The 24364-nt window shown below is 42.9% G+C and overlaps 1 protein-coding gene across 1 annotated transcript in view; it reads right to left on the bottom strand.

The window, feature by feature from the left end:
• Positions 1-24364, bottom strand: part of ptprja (protein tyrosine phosphatase receptor type Ja) — a 196500-nt gene that overhangs the window by 52788 nt on the left and 119348 nt on the right. Inside the window, exons 17-20 of the mRNA XM_078548955.1 lie at positions 20718-20978; positions 13350-13631; positions 9631-9777; positions 1264-1465 (exon numbers count right to left, since the gene is read on the bottom strand). Of these exons, the coding sequence (XP_078405081.1) occupies positions 1264-1465; positions 9631-9777; positions 13350-13631; positions 20718-20978 (892 nt within the window). The remainder of the gene's footprint in view (positions 1-1263; positions 1466-9630; positions 9778-13349; positions 13632-20717; positions 20979-24364) is intronic.

Genomic DNA, 24364 nt, shown 5'->3' with positions numbered 1-24364 from the left:
GTGGTAAGCTTGCTGGATTGATTATTTAAATTTAAAATCTATTTTGGACTGTTGCTTTAAAGGGGGTGTGTAGTTGGGAATCAGGTTAATTGGGAATTTTGGGACTTGTTATAATATCAAGTAACTGTAATCTTATGTATGTGTTTGAATTCTTTTCTTTTGTTAATAAATGTTTTAATTTAAATTTTTAAACCTCTGAAGCTGTTAGTAGACTCATTACTTCTGAATTCAGTGCAGAAATCTTCTCGTAATAAATACAAATTGAAAAACCATTGTGATAGCATGGCCAAGTTTCCCTTGAGGATTTGGTCTGCCTGGCATGTACTACCTGCCGCATCACAACAAGCACCACAGCCAGCTACCTCCCCCGCAATCGCCCCTGGCCCGACCCCACTACCCACCTACCCTGACCTGACAGCCCCCTCTCTCAGACCTGACTGCTCATCCTACTCATTCATGATAAGACTTGAGAACTTTTAAAACTTACCTGAATACAGCAGCTACCGTCATTAAAATGTCTTGTTTCCTTGGTCTCTCCTGCGCTTGCTGGGGTTTGCCCATTTCAGCTGCAGCCAGGATTGGAAGCCCCAGTTGAAAGTGGGCAGCATCATCAGGGCGCAGAGAACTTCAAGGGCTGTGGTGACGTGCCCAGAATGGCTGATGACTGGAAGATCTAGACCAATGTTTTTTCTGATGAGAAAGGTTCTGACAGAACCTAACTGCAGCTTTTACATTGGTTGTAATGGGAAAATCTGATTTGTTTAAGGTAGTTTCATTTAAAGTGGCACTTTTCAGTAATGCAACTACAATGTTAAGTGAGGAATTACTGTATTACAATCAGTTTTACAATTTAATTTTCAAAAGCTGTGAGAAGAATTGTGTGCTCACCTCTGATGCAGGCCATTAAAGAGACAGAGCAAAATACCAACGTATCAACAGAGAAACGGCATCAGTCAGTCTCCGAGCCCTGTTGCATACTGCAGCAAGACATTATTCCTCCTTTTCTCATGCATATAATTGGGCTTCTCAGGGATTGGACAGTCACCTTATCAATCTAACATCTATTATTTTTTGTTGCGTTTGGACAATGTGCTGAGCGGGAAAGGATATTGCATTTCATACCTTCCTAAATGGGTGGAAAGGTGAATAATGCTCTCTGAAAGGAGAATATTTCAAAACTGAGACACAATTACAATACTGTGTATCACAATGGCACTGTTTCTTTGCAGTCATTTATTAAAAATGTATAAGCACAGAACTTACCGGTATTTGGTTAAAGGAGTCAACTCTTGATTGACATATCCATGACTTCTACTATTATCTCCTATGTTGACAGAGATAGGAGCTGCCAGAGCAGGTCCTCTGGTATTTTGAGTTGTACTTTCAAGATCTATGACGCGAGTTACGTAGGTAGATGTAGCAGTGCTAAAGGCTGTTTCAAGGGCTTTCCCATTAGGCATATTATCTGTAGTAGAAATGAAAAGAAATCTTAACAGAAGAAAGCGTGAAATAAGTCAAGACTGCTCGACTCATCAATTCCAAACCTTCCACAAACCATATATCATAAATTTTATTTCACTGAATCATCTAAAGGCTTCGAAGTTTTTCATTTCATTTGCTCACATCAAAAGGTAAAACGCATGTCATCCCTGAAAAAACCAAGATATTTGTTAGCTTGACCAGTTCCTTCGTTTGAAAATTTTATGGTTCCAACAGCTCAAGAGTCACAACGTTGCATAGGCTATTTGATCATCCTTTGTAACCTTCATTCCTGCTTCTAATTTGATACATGCCATTTTGGATAGTTACCATTGGTGATCAAAAGCATCAAAGTATCTCAGTACAATTGGAAACTGATGGGCCAGAATTTTCCATTCAGCGTGCGGGGGCAGGCCCCGCGTGCCAATGCGTAAAATGACGCACGGTCACGTCGGGCGTGCGTCCTGATGTTTTCATGCGTCATTCCGATCTTCTGTTTGGTGGGCGTGCACCAGAGTTGGCTGTGCGCCTGCCAAACTGTCAAAGGCCTGTTAAGGCCATTAATTTCCTAAGTCAAGTCATTGTCAGGGCTGCCTGTCCAACCTTTAGGTTGGCGGCAGGCGAAGAGCCCAGGCGGCCTTTGCATTTCTCATGTAATCTCATCCATGGGCGGGATGAGGTTTCATGAAGGGTTTATATATTAAATAAAATTTTTTATTAAAATTCATAAACATGTTCCAGCTCATGTGGCACTGTCACACGAGGGGACATGTCTGAATAATTTTATTTTTTGATTTTAAACATTTTTTGAACTGAACTTAATCTCCCTGAGGCATGGAGCTGCCTTAGGGAGATTTCTGAACTTTTTTGTGTGCATGCGCGAAAGAGCGAAGGCCCCGACTCTCCCTCCACCCACGCCCGCACAGGTAGGGCTGAATGCTTCCAGGTGCGCGTCACGCTGGGCAGGCCTTAATTGGCCCGCCCATGTAAAATGGCGGCGCGAAGCTGATTGGCTCTGTGCCTGCTCGTGCCCACTCCGGACTGGCCCACCCAACAGGGAGAAAATTCTCCCCTCAGAAACATTTGGGTATAGCTGAAAGGACAAGGACCCAAAATAAACTTTGTAATTCCCAAAACCTTCAAAATGCACAAGAACATTTTAAATAGGCATAGTACTCAAAAGTGTTTTGGCAGGGAAAGAAATCAGAATATCTAGGTGTTTTTTTTTAAATAATAAAACATCATTCACGTATGACACCATGATGTGGTCCAGTGTTATTTACATCGATTGCATTGTGACTATCTACACAAATTAACAAGTTTTCTAAACAAATTTTCTTTTTGTTCTCTTTAAATGTGAAGATGCTGAGCTACTGGAATGATGCAGTGACCATAAACTGGAACTGGGCAAAAATACATTTCAAGATGAACATCTCCTCATGTGTGAATTTAATTTAGGTAGCTGAGATTATAACATCAATTGGTGATGAATTAGGCAATCTCGCGTAGGGGATATGTTGCCACACCAATGCAGTAGGGAATGCTATTTTGAGCTTGGAGCTGAAAGAAGCTGCGATTTGCATTAGAGGGAGCTTTATTTTGCATCTAAATGTACTGGAAATAATCTGTAACAAAGGAATGCTTGTGTGACAGCCCTGATTTTATGAGACGAGGAAAAACAGAGACAAGGATCAAGCTTTTTTCAAAAGCTGTTCTTGGGATGTAATAGGGGTGACACCATTGAGATATTATTTAATCCATATGTCTAGGTGTCCTGAGGACATTACAATTCCATGATTTAAAGTGCGAGATTAGAGATGCACGTAGGCCAGGTCAGATGGGGTGGTAGGTTTCCTTCCTGGAAGAACCATAGTGTCTCAATTTTATGACAATCAGTTTTCATGATTATTTTTCTAATACAAGCCCATAATTCACCAGATTGTTGCAGAATTCAATTTCACAATGTGGTGGGATTGGAACACTCAATCTCAGTTTTGCTACTGTAGTGTCATAATGACAAATCAACTGTAACCCATAACTTACAATACACTGAGCTAACTGCACAATTTTACAAGTAAAGCTCATTTTTATTAGCAAAGCTCCCAACTAGGTTTTAGTTATCCGCTTAAAGGAGGGTAGACATAACCTGTCTTGCAATTTAAACTTAAACGGTGTACTTGCTAAAAGCTAAGTGGCTGCATATGGGAAATATTGCTTCAGCATTTAGAAAACAGAAAAATAAATGCTAAATATTTGGGAACCTTTACCAAGCTTAGGGAGACGAGGAAAGGAAACCCCAACATAGAGGTGGAAAACAAAGAATGAAGGCAAGAGATGGAGAAATGTAGAACCCAACTGTCCTTTGTTTAATAGCTGGCAAAGTGTATCTGTTACCAAACAAGATGGGTGGAAGGAGGGCACCCTTCTTTGGTACTAGAGAGCATCTTCCCCAGATGATAGTTCATGCACTATACCGGTCAAGACATGATGGTCAGGCTCAATGCCCTGTACATGATGACATTAAAAATTTAAACTTTTAATAATAAGGTTAAGTAAAGCATTTCAATTAACCCCTCTACATTTAAGTGACAAGAAGAGAAGTGAGTAGCTGGTGAGTCTTTTTTAAGCAGTAAGTTTTATTATATAGATAGAAGAATGGTAGGGCAGTTCAGACCCCTGGAGTGAACATCCTGTTCCATGTGGGTACTCCAGAATATTTCTTATACCCTGGATAATCATATATGCATGAAATGTCATCAGTTGCAGCAACTCGAACTCTAGGTTCAGAGTTTGAGCAGCGGCGATGTCACTGGGGTACATCCACGAGGTTGCAAGCTTTGTGAATAGCATGTTAATAGGTGTGGTCACCCTGCAGTTTAAGAATATGCAGGGATGGAAGGAATAGCTGACCACCAGGCAATCAAGAAGAAATGGGCAGATAATGCAGGAGAACCTTGAGTACATCTCACTCTGTTTGGCTAGTGTGAAAGATATAGAACAACAAATATGCACGGAAATTACTGTGAAGTGCAAGAATTATGGAGTAGTTATAATGGGGGACTTTAATTATCTGAATAAAAGCAAAAAACTGCGGATGCTGGAAATCCAAAACAAAAATAAAAATATCTGGAAAAACTCAGCAGGTCTGACAGCATCTGCGGAGAGGAATACAGTTAACATTTCGAGTCCGTATGACTCTTCAACAGAACTAAGGAAAAACATAAGAGAGGTGAAATATAAGCTGGTTTAAGGGGGGAGGGTGGGGCAGGTAGAGCTGGATAGAGGGCCAGTGATAGGTGGAGATTGCCAAAAGATGTCATAGACAAAAGGCCAAAGAGGTGTTGACGGTGGTGATGTTAGCTAAGAAATGTGCTAATAGGTGACATTAAGGGTAGAAAGCAGGACGAGCAAGGCACAGATAGCTCTAGTGGGGGTGGGGTGAGGGGAAGGGATCAAAATAGGCTAAAAGATAGAGATAAAACAATGGATGGAAATACATTTAAAAATAATGGAAATAGGTGGGAAAAGAAAAATCTATATAAATTATTGGAAAAAAGGGGGATCGGAAAGGGGGTGGGGATGGAGGACAGAGTTCATGATCTAAAGTTGTTGAACTCAATATTCAGTCCAGAAGGCTGTAAAGTGCCTAGTCGTAAGATGAGGTGCTGTTCCTCCAGTTTGCGTTGAGCTTCACTGGAACATTGCAGCAGGCCAAGGACGGACATGTGGGCATGAGAGCAGGGTGGTGTGTTGAAATGGCAAGTGCCAGGGAGGTCTGGGTCATGCTTGCGGACAGACTGAAGGTGTTCTGCAAAGCGGTCATCCACTCTGCGTTTGGTCTCTCCAATGTAGAGGAAACCGCATTGGGAGCAGCAAATGCAGTAGACTAAATTGAGGGAAGTGCAAGTGAAGTGCTGCTTCACTTGAAAGGAGTGTTTGGGCCCTTGGACGGTGAGGAGAGGGGAAGTAAGGCAGCAGATGCTGCACCTTCTGCGGTTGCATGGGAAGGTGCCGTGGGAGGGTGTTGAGGTGTAGGGGGTGATGGAGGAGTGGACCAGGGTGTCCCGGAGGGAACGATCCCTGCGGAATGCCGCCGGGGGGGTGAAGGGAAGATGTGTTTGGTGGTGGCATCATGCTGGAGTTGGCGGAAATGGTGGAGGATGATCCTTTGAATGCGGAGGCTGGTGGGGTGATAAGTGAGGACAAGGGGGACCCTATCATGATTCTGGGAGGTAGAGGAAGGTGTGAGGGCGGATGCACGGGAGATGGGCCGGACACGGTTGAGGGCCCTGTCGACCACCATGGGTGGAAAACCTCGGTTAAGGAAGAAGGAAGACATGTCAGAGGAACTGTTTTTGAAAGTGGCATCATCAGAACAGATGCGAAGGACCTGAGAGAATGGGATGGTGTCCTTACAGGAAGCGGAGTGTGAGGAGCTGTAGTCAAGGTAGCTGTAAGAGTCTGTAGGCTTGTAATGAATATTGGTGGACAGTCTATCACCAGAAATTGAGACAGAGAGATCAAGGAAGGAAAGGGAAATGTCAGAGATGGACCATGTGAAAATGATGGAGGGGTGGAAATTGGAAGTAAAATTAATAAATTTTTCCAGGTCCAGAAGAGAGCATGAAGCAGCACCAAAGCAGTCATTGGTGTATCGGAGAAAGAGTTGTGGGAGGGGGCCGCAGTAGGACTAGAACAAGAAATGTTCCACATAAAGAGACAGGCATAACTGGGGCCCATGCGGGTACCCATAGCCACACCTTTTATTTGGAGGAAGTGAGAGGAGTTTAATGAGAAATTGTTCAGTGAGAGAACAAGTTCAGCCAGATGGAGGAGAGTAGTGGTGGATGGGGATTGTTCGGGCCTCTGTTCGAGGAAGAAGCTAAGGGCCCTCAGACCATCCTGGTGGGGGATGGAGGTGTAGAGGGATTGGACGTCCATGGTGAAGAGGAGGTAGTTGGGGCCAGGGAACTGGAAATTGTTGATATGATGTAGGGTGTCAGAGGAATCATCGATGTAGGTGGGATGGGACTGGATAAGGGGAGAATGAATGGAGTCAAGATAGCAAGAAATTAGTTCCATGGTGCAGGAACTGGCTGACATGATCAGTCTGCCGGGACAGTCCTGTTTGTGGATTTTGGGTAGGAGCGTGCCGTCCGAGGTTGGGAGACTACGAGGTTGGAAGCTGTGGAAGGAAGATCTCCAGACGAGATGAGGTCAGTATCTGAATATAGACTTTGATAGTAGTGGTAGTGTAAGAAGCAGAGAAGGGCATGAGTTCCTAGAGTGTGCTCAGGAGAATTTTCTATAGCACTATGTTTCTAGTCCAACAAAAAAAGGAGACATTTCTGGATCTGGTTCTTGGGAATGATGTGGGCCAAGTGGATCAAGTCTCAGTAAGGGACCATCTAGGGGATGGTGATCGTTGTATTATAAGGTTTAGGTTGGCTATGGAAAAGGACAAAGAGCAATCTAGGGTAAGAATAATTAGCTGGGGGAAAGCCAAATTCCATGGGCTAAGAATGGATCTGGCTCAGATAAATTGGAAGCAAAGATTAGCAAACAAAACTGTAACTATAATTGTACTTTTGAAGAAGAGATAGTTTGCATACAGTCGAAATATAGCAACATGGATAGCAAATTGGCTGAGCAATAGGAAACAAAGAGTAATGGTGAACAGTTGTTTTTCGGAGTGAAGGAAGGTTTATAGTGGAGTTCCCCATGGATCAGTGTTAGTACTCCTGGTCTTTGTTATATGAATGACCTTGACAATGGAGTACAGGGCACAACTTCAAAATTTTTGGACGACATGAAGCTTGGAAGTATTGTGAACTATGAGGAGGATAATTTAGAACTTCAAAAGGACATAGACGTGTTGGTGGAATAGGTGGGCATTTGGCATATGAAATTTAATGCAGAGAAGTGTGAAGTGATTAATTTTGATAGGCAGATTGCAGAGAGACAATATAAAATAAAGATTACAATTCTAAAGGGAATGTAGGAGCAGAGGGACCTGGGTGTATTTGTGCATAGGCCATTGAAGGTGGCAGGACAGGTTGAAGGCATGGTTAATAAAGCACACAACTTCCTGGGCTTTATAAATAGGGGTATAGAGTATAAAAGCAAGGAAATTATGTTAAACCTGTATAAAACACTGGTTCGGCCGCAAAAGGAGTATTGCATCCAGTTCTGGGCACCAGACTTTGGGTAGGGTGTGAAGGCATCAGAGAGAGTGTAGAAAAGCATGGTTCTAAGGATGAGGAACTTCAGTTGCATACTGACATTAGAGAAGTTGGGACTGTTCTCCTTGCAGAAGAGAAGGTTAAGAAGTGATATGATGGAGGCATTCAAAATCATGAGGGGTCTGGACAGGCTAAAGAGAGAGAAACTATTCCCATTGGTGGAAGGATCGAGAACCAGGAATTTAAGGTAATTGGCAAAGGAAGCAATGATGACATGGGGAATAACTTTTCACACAGTGAGTGGTTAGATCTGGAATGCACTGCTCGAGAGTTTTGTGTAGGCAGGTTCAATTGAGACATTGAAGAGGGAATTGGGTCACTATCTGAAAAGAAAAAAAAATACAGGGCTATGGTGAGAAGGTGGCGGAGTAGCACTATGTGAATTGCTCCTTCAGAGAGCCAGCACAAAAATGATGGGCTGAATATCCTACTTCCGTGCTGTAACCATTCTATGATTCTATTTTCTATTATGCTCTGTTCTCTTAAGAACCTTAGCAGTTCTGTGCCCAGTTAAGCCTGTTTTCCACAGGAAAGTAGTGAACATATTGGGCCTTGCTCTTTCTTATATCCTCAAGGAATTGCTTTTTCCCTTCAACTTCACCCAAAGTAAGTTCCATCCTGCTCATCAAAGGTCCTATTCAAATCTGTATCTTAATGAAGTCTTAAGGGTAACCAGACTGTGGATGTACCTATGCCACACACATGGCAGCAGGTCAAGAAGGTGTCTCACCATTTTCTCAAGTGCAATTAGGGATGGACAATAAATGCTGGCTTTTTCCGTCACATTCAAAATGTGGGTTAGGGAAGATGGCCTGAGCACCTGATTCCAGATTTGTTTTCCTGGTCAGCAAAGCTCCTCACCACCAATGGAATCTCATAAAATCAACTTTTATATACCCAATTGGAAGGTTGTTCACAGCAACACTGACATACCAAATCTTATGCATTAATACACAATTGTAAAAGGTGAAAGTGTTATATGAGAAGGTTGTGCAGAACTCTTGCCATCTCTGTATTTCAGCAGTAGGTTGAGAAAGCTCCAGCTCTTAGCTTGACCTTGAATACTATTGATTGGATGACAAGGAATTACCGAGGCCATTCCTATTGCATACGTATCATTTTAAAAGCTGTTATTCAACCATGCTGTTATGTTTGCAAAAATATAAAGAGGGTGGTCAGAAAAAGACCAGATGGTTTGTCACACCTGTCCAATACTGTCATGCTTTAACTTCTTCACTCATAAACCTCATCCTGTCACATCTTCCCAACAACCAGCCACACAATGCCCTATGAGGAAAAAATAAAGCCAATTTTGGAGGGGGCGGGATGAAAGAAAATTCTGGGAAATTCTTCTCTAACCTCAAATGTTGGTCAAACAAGTTCCAGCCAATCACTGTGTCAGGGGAGATATTCCCAAATATTTCACCTGTCTTTCATAAGTGAATGCGACTTCAGCCACACTTAGTTAGGTTCACATAAAATCTGCGTACTATGAGCCTGCAGACAGTTTCCTCAATGCCTTTCTTCAGATCACTGATCAAGAACAGAGAAATTGTTGCCACTAAAAAAAAAATCTACCTTCAACTAGAACGACCACCATTACCTGCCAAAAGTTTGCCAAGATATTTCTCCAATTTTCCTGATTCCTGCATGCTTCAAGCATCCAGATAATTCTGTAAATGACACTCTATAGATGAACTCATTCCGAGCAGTTAAGGATTGTTGGCCAGAAATCCTAATCTATTGCACTTCCACAACAAACAAAGCTTTAAAAAAGTTCAGGGCAAGGATATTTGCACCTCTGGTATAATATGAGATGTAAATCAGCCAGGGTCAGGATCATTAGATGAGTCCAACTCCTCATAGGGGAAGGATGATTGTAATTCAATTAAAGAAAGGAAATACTTACTGCGTTGTTCTTTTGTAACAATCACAGCAATTGCCACAAGCGGACCACTGCTGGAATTAAATGCACCTTCTTGGATGGTGAACTTCATTGTTTTGTGGGTAATTATAATATCTGGTAATTCTAAGTTACCAGAAGGCTGGGGAGGTCCTGCAAATAAACAAGATGAAAGTATGAAATAGCACAATACACCTTTTCAATGACTTGTGTGCTTGGATATATACATTTTTGATCAACAAGGAAAGGGATGTTAGAATACAAGAACTTTTAGCAATTCAAAAGACAATGCAACTGTCCCCTATTCATTGACCAACCCAAACTGCACTTTTCTCACTAACAGCCATCATTCTTTTTTCTCCACTCCTTTTCAAGGAAATATCTTGAATTAATTTACATTTCAATTAACTTACCGAATGACTTATTTCAAAGCTTATTACAGAATGGGTGGAAATGTTTTGCTGGATTTCCTTTCTCACTCCTATATTAGGAGAATGGGATTCTTTGCATTTCAGGTATTTAGATTCTGTTTCAAGCATCCTCACCTTACCTATAGCAGGGTTAGATGTGGAATAAAATCCTTTCATGCTGCTCCTTCACAATAAATACTTCAGCCTGAACTTTAAAACAGCACAACTGGAATTGTTACACAAGTAACAATTCTGATTGGATAATTCATGGACAGAAATCATGGGATTTCCCAATACGCACTCCTGGCAGATGCTGCCTTGCATCTAGAACTTGCAAGTGGAAAATATATCCATTAGTGCCTCAACATCTAGCTGAAGTACGTGTGCATAGGGTCATTAGGAACTGGATAAAGACTGCCAAAGACATTTCGCTTGGAATTTTTTTAGCTTGTAAACAGGGCAGACTTTCATCCACTGTGTCTGGGTTACATATGGAAAGGCTTATATTTCGTTCAATAATGTTCCAAAATTTGTTTCAGATTTTCAGCATCTGCAGTATTTTGCTTTTATGCCGATATTTAGTTTTCTTCAATTATCAACTGCAGCAGTGAGTTATCTCAAGACTTATCTCAGGACTTGTTTCAACAGTCCTTGCACATGCAAGAAACGCATATTGGGAACTTGCATTCATCCCATCCTACTTCTCCCAGTCTGTGATTTCCTGACCATTAAACTAAGAATAAAGTAAGTCAGAAAATGGGTGGATTGCCAAATTTCCTGATATGTACTCCCAGCAAGCACCAAGAGTACCAAAATACGAAAGTGTGGCGTCAGAGGTAAAAGTGGGAAAACAAAATCAAGCTACCAGGAGGCTGACTGGTGGAAACAATTCCAGCCACCTCCCTATTGTGAGAAGGTTGAGAGTTCCAGTCCCCACTCTAGACTTTCAGACCACGAGCTAGTACTACTTGGTCTGAAAGTCTAGTGTGCGTTGCCTCAATGGACATTCGTGGCCTTTGAAAAATACACTAAAATGAAGTCCCGTCTGCAGTTCGCATTAGTTCAAGTAGATGCTAAAAATCTTATGTCAGCATTTGAAGAGGGACAGGGAATTCTCCTGGTGCTCTGGCCAACATCTATCCTTTAATTAACACCAAAGACACATTAATTGGTCAATCATCTCAACACTGTAAAAACTTGCTGTCACACTTGTGTACTTAACAATCATTGCTGTATTTCATTATGTGAAGTGCTTTGAAACACTATATGCTATTTAGACACAAGAGACTGGATTTTATGTTCCATCGCCAGCTTTGAAGGCCAGAGGAGGTGGGTTGGGGGGTAGGTAAAATCCAGCTCGTGGCTGTCCCTCTGCCTACTCGCCAGTCCCAACCTGTCTGAAAATTTTTGGGGCTGGGGGAGATGGCCACCACCGGTGTATTAATTTTACCCGCAATGGGGGAGTCCCATGCTATGCGGGAAACCCAGTAGTTTACGCTGGCTGGGATCGAGCAAAGGGGGAGGGGAACTTCTCCTTCGTGGGCCTCCTGGATCCATCGGAGGCACCTCCACCCCCAGATCATCTCACCCCCTCGCACTCCTGAGGGTTAACCCTCCCCCGGGCCGTGTTTGAGGCAAGCCTACCCACTGGCCTGGAACTCGGCCCCCTACATTTCCTCACTGACACCCCAGACCCGGGCTTAGCTGGGCTCCTCAGTGTGGTGACCCTGCCTGTAGTATCAGCAGTGGCCATTGCTCCTGAATGGCACTGCTGGGAATCACAGAGCTGCCGGTGTTCCGAGGAAGGGGCGTAAATCTCACCTTAAAGCAATTAAACACTGATCCCAGTGTTAAATTGTTGCTGGGCAGCTGTTGGGGTTTTGGGTGGACTCCCTGCTGACTTTTTAGCTGCTGGATGCAGGGGGTGGGGGCTGGTGGGCAGGATGTTCCAAATTATGAAGGGTTTTGTTAAAGTAAATAAGGAGAAACTGCTTTCTCTGGTGTGTGGGTTGGTATCCAGAGGACGCAAAATAATTGGCAAAAGTATAAGAAGGGATTTCTGTTTTTACACAGCAAGTTATGATGATTTGGAAAGCACTGCCTCAAAGTGTGGTGGAACCGCATTTAATAGCATCTTTCAAAAAAAAATTGAATGTATACTTGAAAAGAAAAAAATTGCGATGGTGAAAGAGTGACTAATTGGTTAACTCATCCACAGTTGGCACAGGCACAATAGGCTGAAGGCCCTCCTTTTCTACAGTAAGATTTTATGACTCTACATAGCATCATAACTTTGCTTTGTTTTTTTAATTCATTTAGGGGATGTAGGCGTCACTGGCTAGGCCAGCATTTATTGCTCCTCCCTAATTGGCCTCGAGAAGGTGGTGGTGAGCTGCCTCCTTGAACTGTTGCAGTCCATGTGGTGTAGGTACACCCACAGTGCTGTTGTGGGAGGGGGGGGTGGAGTTCCAGGATTTTGACCCAGTGACAGTGGAAGGAACGGTGATATATTTCCAAGTCAGGATGGTTAGTGGCTTGGAGGAGAACTTCCAGGTGATGGCGTTCCCATTATCTGCTGTCTTTGTCCTTCTAGATGGTAGTGGTCGTGGGTTTGGAAGGTGCTGCCTAAGGAGCCTTGGTGAGTTCCTGCAGTGCATCTTGTAGATGGTACACACTGCTGCCACTGTTTGTCGGTGGTGGAGGGAGTGAATGTTTGTGGATGTGGTGCCAATCAAGCGGCTGCTTTGTCCTAGATGGTGTCAAGCCTCTTGAGTGTTGTTGAAGCTGCACTCATCCAGGCAAGTGGAGAGTATTCAATCACACTCCTGACCTGTACCTTGTAGATGGTGGACAGGCTTTGGGGAGTCAGGTGGTGAATTACTCATTGCAGGATTCCTAGCCTCTGACATGGCCTTGTAGCCACAGTATTTATATGGCTAGTCCAGTTCAGTTTTTGATCAATGGTAACCCTCAGGTTGTTGATAGTGGGCCATTCAGCGGTGGTAGTACCACTGAATGTCAAGGGGTGATGGTTAGATTCTCTCTTGTCGGAGACGGTTATTGCCTGGTGCGAATGTTACTTGTCAGCCCAAGCCTGGATGTTGTCCAGGTCTTGCTGTATTTGAACAAGGACTGCTTCAGTATCTGAGGACTCCTGATCAGAACCCCTAGGATAAAAATAAAGTTGGTAGATGCTGGTTTAAAAAAATATATCTTTAGCAGAAAGGTGTGCCTGAGAAGTCTCTTTTGATGCCAGCTCTCCAGTGTCACATCTATTTATTCACTGTGAAGACAGTGTGCCGAGTTTGTACTTACGAGCAATGTCAGAACGACAGTCTACACTGGTCGGTGTACTTGGCCGACCACATGACAAGGTAGTGATGTTCACAGAATAATTTGTGAAGAATGCAACAATTTTCAGATTGAATGGTTTCTCTTTTGAGGGACATGACGAAATGTTGTTAGTTATGACAGTGGTGGAATCTGTTGCACTAATATGAAAGCCTGTGTACGTTCCGCTCGGACATGTCCACGCCAACTGGAGGATAGTGTGGAGTTCCAGTCCGTCACACGTCAGGGAAGAAACTGCGGCTGCATCTGCAGGGAACCAAAACTCATATTATGTAACAATTCAAGTCAACAGTTAGGGAAATAAAATTCTGCTCTAAAATATCGTTCCAATTCTTTCCCTTACTTGGGTTATGACTTTCCCCTCACCAGCTTTTGCTCACCTTCTCTCCCGAAGACAGTGGGAGGAATTTTATGGCCCCGAAGTGCTGTGGGTGGGGCTGGAAAATGCGGCAACCTTTCAAAAGTCCATCAACTTTGGCGGGATTGGAAATTCCTGCTGGTGGGAGGGGCTGTAAAATTCCTCCCAGGGACTTGCTTCGGTGTTATCTCAAGATAATTATCTCTCTAGTCCCTTGCCCAAGTAGCTCATCTTGTGTGAGCCTGGTCAATGTGTCACTATAAGATGTTTGACCACAGGGTACGACCCTAATCTGATTTTCACTGGATAATCAGGACGAGGGAGTTTGACTGATTTTTCTATTCTCTAGCCTAGGTGCTCCAAGATTAACTTCAGCATCTTTTGGCTGACCTGAGATTATTTTACTCAGTCGTTCATGGCCATGGTTCAAACCTGGATGCTTCCTATCTGTGAAGTTAAGCATCATAATTCATAGTGCATATACCCATTAAACCATTAGGAAAGGCACATCTGTGCTGCTAATCAATGATCAGCACTGGGCAGTGATGTAATGTAAAAGTCTAGGTGAGCATGGAGCTTAGATTCAGTGGTGTGTGTGAATATGGAAAAAATAGACTTTTATATTTTTGTATTTTGACTTTATTTATTTCTATTTATTTTGTGTCTTACCTGTGAACTGGTTTAGCATGGAATTAGGTTAATTAGTTGATTGCTTAAAATAAAGGAAGTGGAAATCAGTGAAAATATTTATCAATGGATGTGCAATTGGGTGACTGATAGCAGTACAAGGATAGTTCTCAGCCTGGCAGCATGTTATCAGTGGGGTCCCAAAGGTGTCTGTTTTGCGACATCTTTACACATCATCTAGGCCTCAGACTTAAGCAAAATGACAAAATTGGCAGAAAACACAAAACTCATGAAGAATTGTTTGATAGTACAGAGCTTGAGTATTGGTGAAAAAAAGAGGCATGTCTAAGCTTTTTGTCTTGCGCTCATCAGGACACTTGCAAGAATACCAATATAAAGGGGAAAAACAACAATTTATATGTATATGAAGAGAGTACTGATTGGTTGGCAAGTGACGTTGCCATGGAGAACACACCACTGATGGTGAGTGACAGTTAATTGCTAAGCATTGTTTGAAATTTAAACCAGGCAGCTTGACCCTATTGGTCAAAGCATTGTCCTGAGGAATAAGTCAGTGAATGGCTGTCACTCATTTTGTTTAGCTGAAATAGGCATCGTCTGCAAAGAACAGCGCCCTGTGTATTAATATATGCAGCTTCCAGTACAGCAAATGTGCCACATTTTGAACCTGACTGACGATCTTAAATTGGTTGTCAGCGTAATTCTTAGCACACTGAGGATTATTTAGTAAATTTTGTCCAATCGCGGAATCACATCTAGTGTTAGACACTGTGTTTTGAGTTTTGCAAGCATGGGCTGGTTGGGTATGTTCTGTACCCTGCCCGCTGCGAACAGTGGCTGGAACCTGCTGTTTGATAGGATCCCCCGATTTGGGACATACGGCCTACATACCTAGCATCACACTGGGACAGAAATTCATACACCACATTAATCATTTGTGTGATAGGCAGAACGTCTTTTTGGCTTGACAGCAAATACCACTTGTGCTGCTACTGCATAGTAGCAGCGTGAAACAGCTAGCTTCACCTGTTGCTCACATTTTTGAGATACCTTTTTTTGAGATACCCTGGAAGGGCAAAATCTCAAAAATTTGAATGCAGGTGAAGTTCATGGATTCACGCTGCTACTATGGAACAGACCACTTTCAGCAGATAGTATTGATTAATTCAAATACAAATTAGATAGGTTTCTGTCAGAGAATATTTTGAGATACAGTGTACGAGCAATTTGAGTCATGACATATGGTAATTGTAGCAACGCTTAGGGCGAACTGGTGACTTTGGACCTATGGTTCAAAAAGCTTTCCATGACAGAGATTTTTCTTGCCTCATGTCTATGCCTGTTGTAGACTAACTGATAGAGATTGATTGTGCGACTAGTTAACAACTCCTTTATATCAGGTAACTGCCAGAGTGGTTGCAGGTGAACTTGAAGCAGCTAGGTCTTTTTTCATATAGAAATTCCTATGTTCCTGTTACATAAATAACAAGATAATCTGTTCCCTGATTTTTTTTTTCATTGGCAGTTGAGCTATGCAATAAGACAGCAGAAATTTAATATGTTATTAGTCTTGAGCAATGAGGCACCAGTGGAGTGCAAAGTAGCTCAGTTTTGACATACACAGTGTAAAATTATATATACAGGGGTTACATTGCTAAGTTACATTTGATTTCATTCCACTTATATTCCATTTCATTTACAAAACAGATCTAGTTTAATATGGAAAACAAAAACAGAATTACCTGGAAAAACTCAGCAGGTCTGGCAGCATCGGTGGAGAAGAAATCAGTTAACGTTTCGAGTCTTCATGACCCTTCGGCAGAACTGAGTATAGTTAGGAGAAAGGTGAAATATAAGCTGGTCTAAGGTGGGGGGGCGGGGGGGAGAGAGAAGTTGAGGGTGGGATGATTGTGGAGATAAGCAAGCAGTGATAGGAGCAGATAATCAAAAGATGTCACAGACAAAAGGATCAAAGAGGTGTTGAAGGTGGTGATATTATCTAAGAAAAGTGCTAATTAAGAATGGAAGGCAGGATACTCAAGGTACAGCTCTAGTGGGGGTGGGGTGGAAAGACTAACAAAGTTTTAGTTTTAGATTTAAAAATAATGGAAATAGGTGGGAAAAGAAGAATCTATATAACTTATTGAAAAAAAAGGGAGGGGGGAGAAACGGGGTGGGGATGGGGGGAGGGGGAGTTTAAGATCTAAAGTTGTTGAATTCAATATTCAGCCCGGAAGGCTGTAAAGTGCCTAGTCGGAAGATGAGGTGCTGTTCCTCCAGTTTGCGTTGGGCTTCACTGGAACAATGCAGCAAGCCAAGGACAGACATGTGGGCAAGAGAACAGGGTGGAGTGTTAAAGTGGCAAGCGACAGGGAGGTTTGGGTCTTTCTTGCGGACAGACCGCAGGTGTTCTGCAAAGCGGTCGCCCAGTTTGCGTTTGGTCTCTCCAATGTAGAGGAGACCGCATTGGGAGCAATGAATGCAGTAGACTAAGTTAGGGGAAATGCAAGTGAAATGCTGCTTCACTTGAAAGGAGTGTTTAGGCCCTTGGACGGTGAGGAGAGAGGAAGTGAAGGGGCAGGTGTTGCATGGATCCATCCCATTCTCTCAGTTCCTTCGCCTCCGTCGCATCTGTTCTGATGACGCTACCTTCAAAAACAGTTCCTCTGACATGTTCTCCTTCTTCCTTAACCGAGGTTTTCCACCCATGGTCGTTGACAGGGCCCTCAACCGTGTCCGGCCCATATCCCGCGCATCCGCCCTCACGCCTTCTCCTCCTTCCCAGAAACATGATAGGGTCCCCCTTGTCCTCACTTATCACCCCACCAGCCTCCGCATTCAAAGGATCATCCTCCACCATTTCCGCCAACTCCAGCATGATGCCACCACCAAACACATCTTCCCTTCACCCCCCCTGGCGGCATTCCATAGGGATCGTTCCCTCCGGGACACCCTGGTCCACTCCTCCATCACCCCCTACTCCTCAACCCCCACCTATGGCACCTCCCCATGCCCACGCAGAAGATGCAACACCTGCCCCTTCACTTCCTCTCTCCTCACCGTCCAAGGGCCCAAACACTCCTTTCAAGTGAAGCAACATTTCACTTGCATTTCCCCTAACTTAGTCTACTGCATTCGTTGCTCCCAATGCGGTCTCCTCTACATTGGAGAGACCAAACGCAAACTGGGCGACCGCTTTGCAGAACACCTGCGGTCTGTCCGCAAGAAAGACCCAAACCTCCCTGTCGCTTGCCATTTTAACACTCCACCCTGTTCTCTTGCCCACATGTCTGTCCTTGGCTTGCTGCATTGTTCCAGTGAAGCCCAACGCAAACTGGAGGAACAGCACCTCATCTTCCGACTAGGCACTTTACAGCCTTCCGGGCTGAATATTGAATTCAACAACTTTAGATCTTAAACTCCCCCTCCCCCCATCCCACCCCGTTTCTCCCCCCTCCCTTTTTTTTCAATAATTTATATAGATTCTTCTTTTCCCACCTATTTCCATTATTTTTAAATCTAAAACTAAAACTTTGTTAGTCTTTCCACCCCACCCCCACTAGAGCTGTACCTTGAGTATCCTGCCTTCCATTCTTAATTAGCACTTATCTTAGATAATATCACCACCTTCAACACCTCTTTGATCCTTTTGTCTGTGACATCTTTTGATTATCTGCTCCTATCACTGCTTGCTTATCTCCACAATCATCCCACCCTCAACTTCTCTCTCCCCCCCGCCCCCCCACCTTAGACCAGCTTATATTTCACCTTTCTCCTAACTATACTCAGTTCTGCCGAAGGGTCATGAAGACTCGAAACGTTAACTGATTTCTTCTCCACCGATGCTGCCAGACCTGCTGAGTTTTTCCAGGTAATTCTGTTTTTGTTTTGGATTTCCAGCATCCACAGTAGCTTTTAGCTTTTTGTTTTTATCTCTAGTTTAATATGGATTGGGATGGGAGGGAGGAAAGAAGAAATTGAAAATATGCAATACATGTTTTGTGCACGCACATTGTGGGAAGAGTCTCTGACTGCCAGTTTCTAAGCCTGGGGAGCAGCTCAGCTTACTAAACCAGTATGAGAGGCTGAAGTGTTCTTGGAATGCATATTACAAGAGGTGGTCAGACCACAGGCAGAATGAGGAAATGAAGAAGAGAAATGTGAGACCATCCACGGAGGTAGGAAGAAGAGATAGTGCAAGGATCTTCCAGATGTGTTGAATTTACAAACAGACATTCAGTGCTGAATACAGCAATTTGGGGGTGGCTAATAACAAGCAAAGCCACAGCACTGAGGATCCAGTGATTGCCAAAAAGGAAAAGTTAAATATACAAACACACACTACAGGGATTTCATGGTAAGGGGAATAGACATTTGTTCTGTAGCTGCACTCAAGAGTCCCAAAAGGTTTGTTGCTTCACAAGGATCAGGTTTGGGGGTATCAGGGAGAAGGTACAAAATACTTTTGAGAGGAACAGACACAAGTCATGGTTTGTATTGGAATCAATAACAGGAAGAAAAACTGAGGTGCTTAAGAGGAAGGATCAGAAATTGGAATATAAATTAAAGAGAAGGTCCTCATTCAGTATAGGAACAGAAAGGTGAGGGTGGTAAATACACTGATGGAGAAATAGTGCAGCAAGGTTGAGATATTTAGGACGTAGGGATTAAACCAACGACATGGGTGAAGGATTTCATCTGAAAAGGACTACAGGAAATATCTTCAGTGCTTAGGTGGGCTTAAACTGATATGGCACAGAGTAGAGAAAAAGATGATTAAGTCACAGAAATTTGAATGCAGAAAGCTTTGTAACAAAATTGGGGTATCAGAAGCATTAATAACAATGGAATGCACATAACAGCTTAACTTTGGAGAAGTCAGGCAAAGTACTATTGGTTATAACAACTTAGAGAAAAACAAAGAGAGAGAATAAAGTAATGGAGCCTCTATTTTAAAGTCCTACATTCCATCCTTATTTCTATATCTTCCATTATAAATTCCTAGATCCACATTTATAATGGACACTGCCTATATAAACTTATTGCACGTCAACACACCCACTGGGGAGGATGAAAGTTCAGTGTGCCAATTTCCACATGTGAATATAGTAACTTATAATCGGAGGAATTGACAGGACGTAGGTGCTGCTGCAACATTTCTAACACAAACATCGCAATCTTATGACTTTGAAATGGCTGAGATAGGTCACTCTATAATGATGTGGGTCAAAAGAGCACAGGTGATATGAAGTGAGGGCAGAGAAAATGGCGAGGTGAGTTTGTAAGGAGAAAGATCATGAGAAGAAAAACAACAGTGAGATTAATTTTTGATTTCTTTAGGGAAGGAGTGACCCACAATGCTGGGCTGAATGGCCTCTGGTCAACTTCTATGAGCAATGGGTCCTAATTTAATGGAGGGCTGCATGTTAGAAAGCAAAGTAAAGTAATAACATTAGAAGTTACTCCAGTAAACTTCAAATATATGTTACAAAAGAAAATTATTTTTAAATATCATTGACGCTAAAATGAATTTTGCTTATCCTCTCGAACTGGAGCCCCAGTTTGGATCTCAGCTAGCACAAAGCGCGAGAGGAAGAGACTGTTCCCATTGGTGGAAGGCTTGAGAACTAGGGAACACAGCTCATTGGCAAAAGAAGCAATTGCAACATGAGGAAATACTTTTTTATGCAGTGAGTGGTTAGGATCTGGAATGTCCTGCCTGAGAGTGTGATAGAGGCAGGTTCAATCATAGCATTCAAAGATGAATTGGATCATTATCTGAAAAAGAAAAATGTGCTGGGCAACAGTGAACAAGTGGGAGGGAGTGGCACTAGTGAATTGCTCCTACAGGGCATAGACATGATGGACTGAATGGCCTCCGTCTGTGCTGTAACCATTTTATGATTCTAATTAGTATACCGTATTCAGGTGCTTGAACCAGTATTAGTGCACCTGGGGCAGTCTCTTGGGTCTAGTGCAAAGGTGGTCTAACAGCTGACAAACAGAAAAGAATCCAAGCTACTTCCTCCTTTTAAAACAGGTGTTGCTGTCACTCTCCTTTCAGCGCACCAACGTAATTTTAATTCACGTGAGTCATGTGATTGATATGAACTTGGATCCTCCCTGCTCTTGTTTTCATGCAATGGAGCTACCATCTGCTTACATGTTTCATGTCCCTATAAATGAACATTTTTTGGGTGAATGCATGCTGTGGTTACATGTGTAAATAGTTATGCAGAATTGGAAGAATTACTTGTCTTTGACTGCTGATGATACAAAAGTTAGGACAGACATATTGACAAGTAACTGGGAGCTTCAGCACTTACCAGTGCAATGTTTCAAGCTGACAGGGCTTCCTTCAGCATCATTTGCTGCCAGTGTGATAACAGTGAATATGAAATTAACTCCTGACATCAAGCCACTGACAATAATAGAATCGGTGTTGACTGTGTTATTGAAAGGTGGATTCCCATCTGTTTGCACTCTGTATTTGTACTCATCCTTGTGCCCAAGCGGCTTGTCCCATGTCAGATTTATAGAGGTCGTGTTGCTACTTACAACAATGGGATTTCTGATGGGGTTTGGTCCTGGAGGCAAAAATGCAAGTTAGAGGTTATCTGGTGTTTTTTGCTCCCTTTCTTAATTTTCCTCCCCCACTTAATACCAACTCCTTGATGGAAAGAAATCTACTGTTATTAGACACTGCCAATGCTACTATTGATTGGGCTTACTCCCTTCAGTGTCCTCGGATGTATCTGATCCAATCCTGGTGACTTATCAACTGTAAGTACTGCCAGCCTTTCTAATACCACCTCTTCATCAATTTTAAGTACCCAGTATCTCAACTACCTCCTCTTTCACTATGACCTTGGCAGCATCTTCATCCTCGGTAAAGACAGATGCAGAGTACTCATTTAGTACCTCAGGCATGCCCTCTGCCCCTGCATGGATCCCTTTTTGGACCCTTATCAGCCCTACTCCTCCTTTTCCCACTCTTAATATTTATATGTCTGTGGAAGATTTCTGGATTCCCTTTTATGTTGGCTGCCAGTCTCTTCTCATTCTCTCTCTGTTGCTCCTATTTCCTTTACCGTTTCCCCTTTGAATTTTCTGTATCCAGCCTGGTTTTTGCATGTATTATCAAAATCACATCTGTTATATGTATCCTTTTCTGCTTATCTTACCCTCTGTTTTGTCATCCAGGGAGCTGACATTAATTGCTTTACCTTTCCCCCTTGTGGGAATGCACCTCGACTGCACCCAAATTATCTCCAAAGTGCTCAATTACAGTTTGCCTGCCAATCTTTGATTCCTATTTGTCTGGTCCAAATCAGTTCATTGCAATTGGTCCTCTCCTAATTAATTTTTACCGTGGATTGCTTTTTATTCTTTTCTATAGCTGATCTAAACCTTATGTTGCAATGATCAATGTCCCCTAAATTTTCCCCTACTGACACCTCTCTGCTTGTCTCACCACAGAACCAGATGCAAAGCCTCCTTTCTCATTGGACTGGAAACATACTGCTGTAGAAAATTCTCCTGAACACGCTCTAGAAACTCCTCCCCCTCTCTGCCCTTTACGCTAATATTATTCCAGTCTATGTCAGGATAATTAAGGTCTGCTATTATAACTACTTTATAGTTTTTATACCTCTCTGTAATTTCCTTGTAAATTTGTTCCTCTAATTCTTTCCTGCCAGTTGGTGGCCTATAAAATACATCCAGTCGTGTAATGGTACCTCTATGGTTTCTTAGCGCTACCCAAATAGATCCTGTCCTTGATCTTCTAGGACATTCCCTCTCTGTAGCACTTTATAATTCTTCTTAATCAATACTGTCAGCCTCTTCCTTTATCGATCTTTCCAGGACACCTTATTTCCATTAATATTTAGTACTCAGTCCTGCTCCTTTTTGAGCCAGGTCTCCATCGCAACATGACATCATATCCTCAATGTGGCTATCAGCGCCTGCAGCTCCCATCCCATATTTATCGCACTCTGTTCACAAACATGCACAATAAACCCAATTTAGACCTTATTGCATTTCCTCTTCCTCTGACCCAACCTAATACCTTACATTTGAATATTGCTGAAAAGAGAGACATGTTGCTGAAGCCTTTCAGTAGCAGTGTGATGCCAATTACGAAGGCAGTACGTCCCAAAAATTGGCTGAATGAATCAAAGCACATGTTCCTTTGCAAAAATAAACATAAAAATACCTGGAAAAACTCAGAAGATCTGGCAGCATCTACGGAGAGGAACACAGTTAACATTTCGAGTCCGTATGACTCTTCAATAGAACAAAGAAATAATAGAAGAGAGGTGAAATATTAGCTGGTTTCAGGGGGGGTGGGACAAGTAGAGCTGGATAGAGGGCCAGTGATAGGTGGAGATAGCCAAAAGATGTCATAGACAAAAGGACAAAGAGGTGTTGAAGGTGGTGATATTATCTAAGGAATGTGCTAATTAAGGGTAGAAAGCAGGATGAGCAAGGTACAGATAGCCCTAGTGGGGGTGGGGTGAAGGAATCGAAATAGGCTAAAAGGTGGAGATAAAACAATGGATGGAAATACATTTAAAAATAATGGAAATAGGTGGGAAAAGAAAAATCTATATAAATTATTGGGAAAAAAAGGAGGGGGGGATCGGAAAGGGGGTGGGGATGGAGGAGAGAGTTCATGATCTAAAATTGTTGAACTCAATATTCAGTCCGGGAGGCTATAAAGTGCCTAGTCGGAAGATGAGGTGCTGTTCCTCCAGTTTGCGTTGAGCTTCACTGGAACAATGCAGCAGGCCAAGGACAGACATGTGGGCATGAGAGCAGGGTGGAGTGTTGAAATGGCAAGCGACAGGGAGGTCTGGGTCATGTTTGCGGACAGACCGAAGGTGTTCTGCAAAGCGGTCACCCAGTCTGCGTTTGGTCTCGGAGGAAACCGCATTGGGAGCAGTGAATGCAGTAGACTAAATTGAGGGAAGTGCAAGTGAAATGCTGCTTCACTTGAAAGGAGTGTTTGGGCAGTTGGACGGTGAGGAGAGGGGAAGTAAGGGGGCAGGTGTTGCACCTTCTGCGGTTGCATGGGAAGGTGCTGTGGGAGGGTGTTGAGGTGTAGGGGGTGATGGAGGAGTGGACCAGGGTGTACCGGAGGGAACGATCCCTGCGAAATGCCGCCGAGGGGGTGAAGAGAAGATGTGTTTGGTGGTGGCATCATGTGTGTTCCTCTCCGCAGATGCTGCCAGACCTGCTGTTTTTCCAGGTATTTTTATTTTTATTTTTGTTTTGGATTTCCAGCATCCACAGTTTTTTGCTTTTATCTCATATGTTCCTTTGGTTGTTCGTAATATGCAGAGTACAGAGCGTACTCAACCAGCCTGAGCTTGCAAAACCCTAAAGAAAACATCTATTGTTGGGTGTGATTCTGTGATTGAACAATCCTGAGTACACTAAGAGCTACACTAACCATCAATTTAAGATAATCAGTTAAGCTCGTAACATGGCTCATTTACCTTGCTAGAAGCAACATGCACTACTGTGATTGTACTTGAAAGAGTTGCAATCTGTGACTGTTGATAACTCGAAAGAGTTACACAGAGACCTGTTCTCTTCAAACAAAAGGAATATGTTCAAGCCTTGCACATGTTTTGAATTACTCAGGAGCTTGGGGAGCCTATAGTTTCCCATTCATTTTTCCAAAATAATGCCTCATCCAGAGTTGACTTGCCAACCAATCAACACGCTTTTCTCCTAAAGTATAAATTGTTGCGATCCTTTGAAATTAGGCTTTCTCGTGTTTGTCGTGATGAGTGCAAGACAAAAGCTTAAGCAACAGCTCTCTCTTTTCAGCAGTTTTCAAATTCTGTGCTATGAAGTGACCTTACTATTTTTTTTTACACTAGTGCTATCTGTCTCTCCCAATTCCTTATGCAGCTTGTTTTTCCTCTCTAATGTTACATCCTGGTTTCTCCTGCCAAATTGA

The sequence above is a fragment of the Cetorhinus maximus genome, chromosome 9 (assembly GCF_964194155.1).
Source record: "Cetorhinus maximus chromosome 9, sCetMax3.hap1.1, whole genome shotgun sequence".
NCBI classification, from domain to species: domain Eukaryota; kingdom Metazoa; phylum Chordata; class Chondrichthyes; order Lamniformes; family Cetorhinidae; genus Cetorhinus; species Cetorhinus maximus.
Note: the sequence above shows the minus strand (reverse complement) of the source record. Positions and strands in the feature narration are given on the sequence as shown.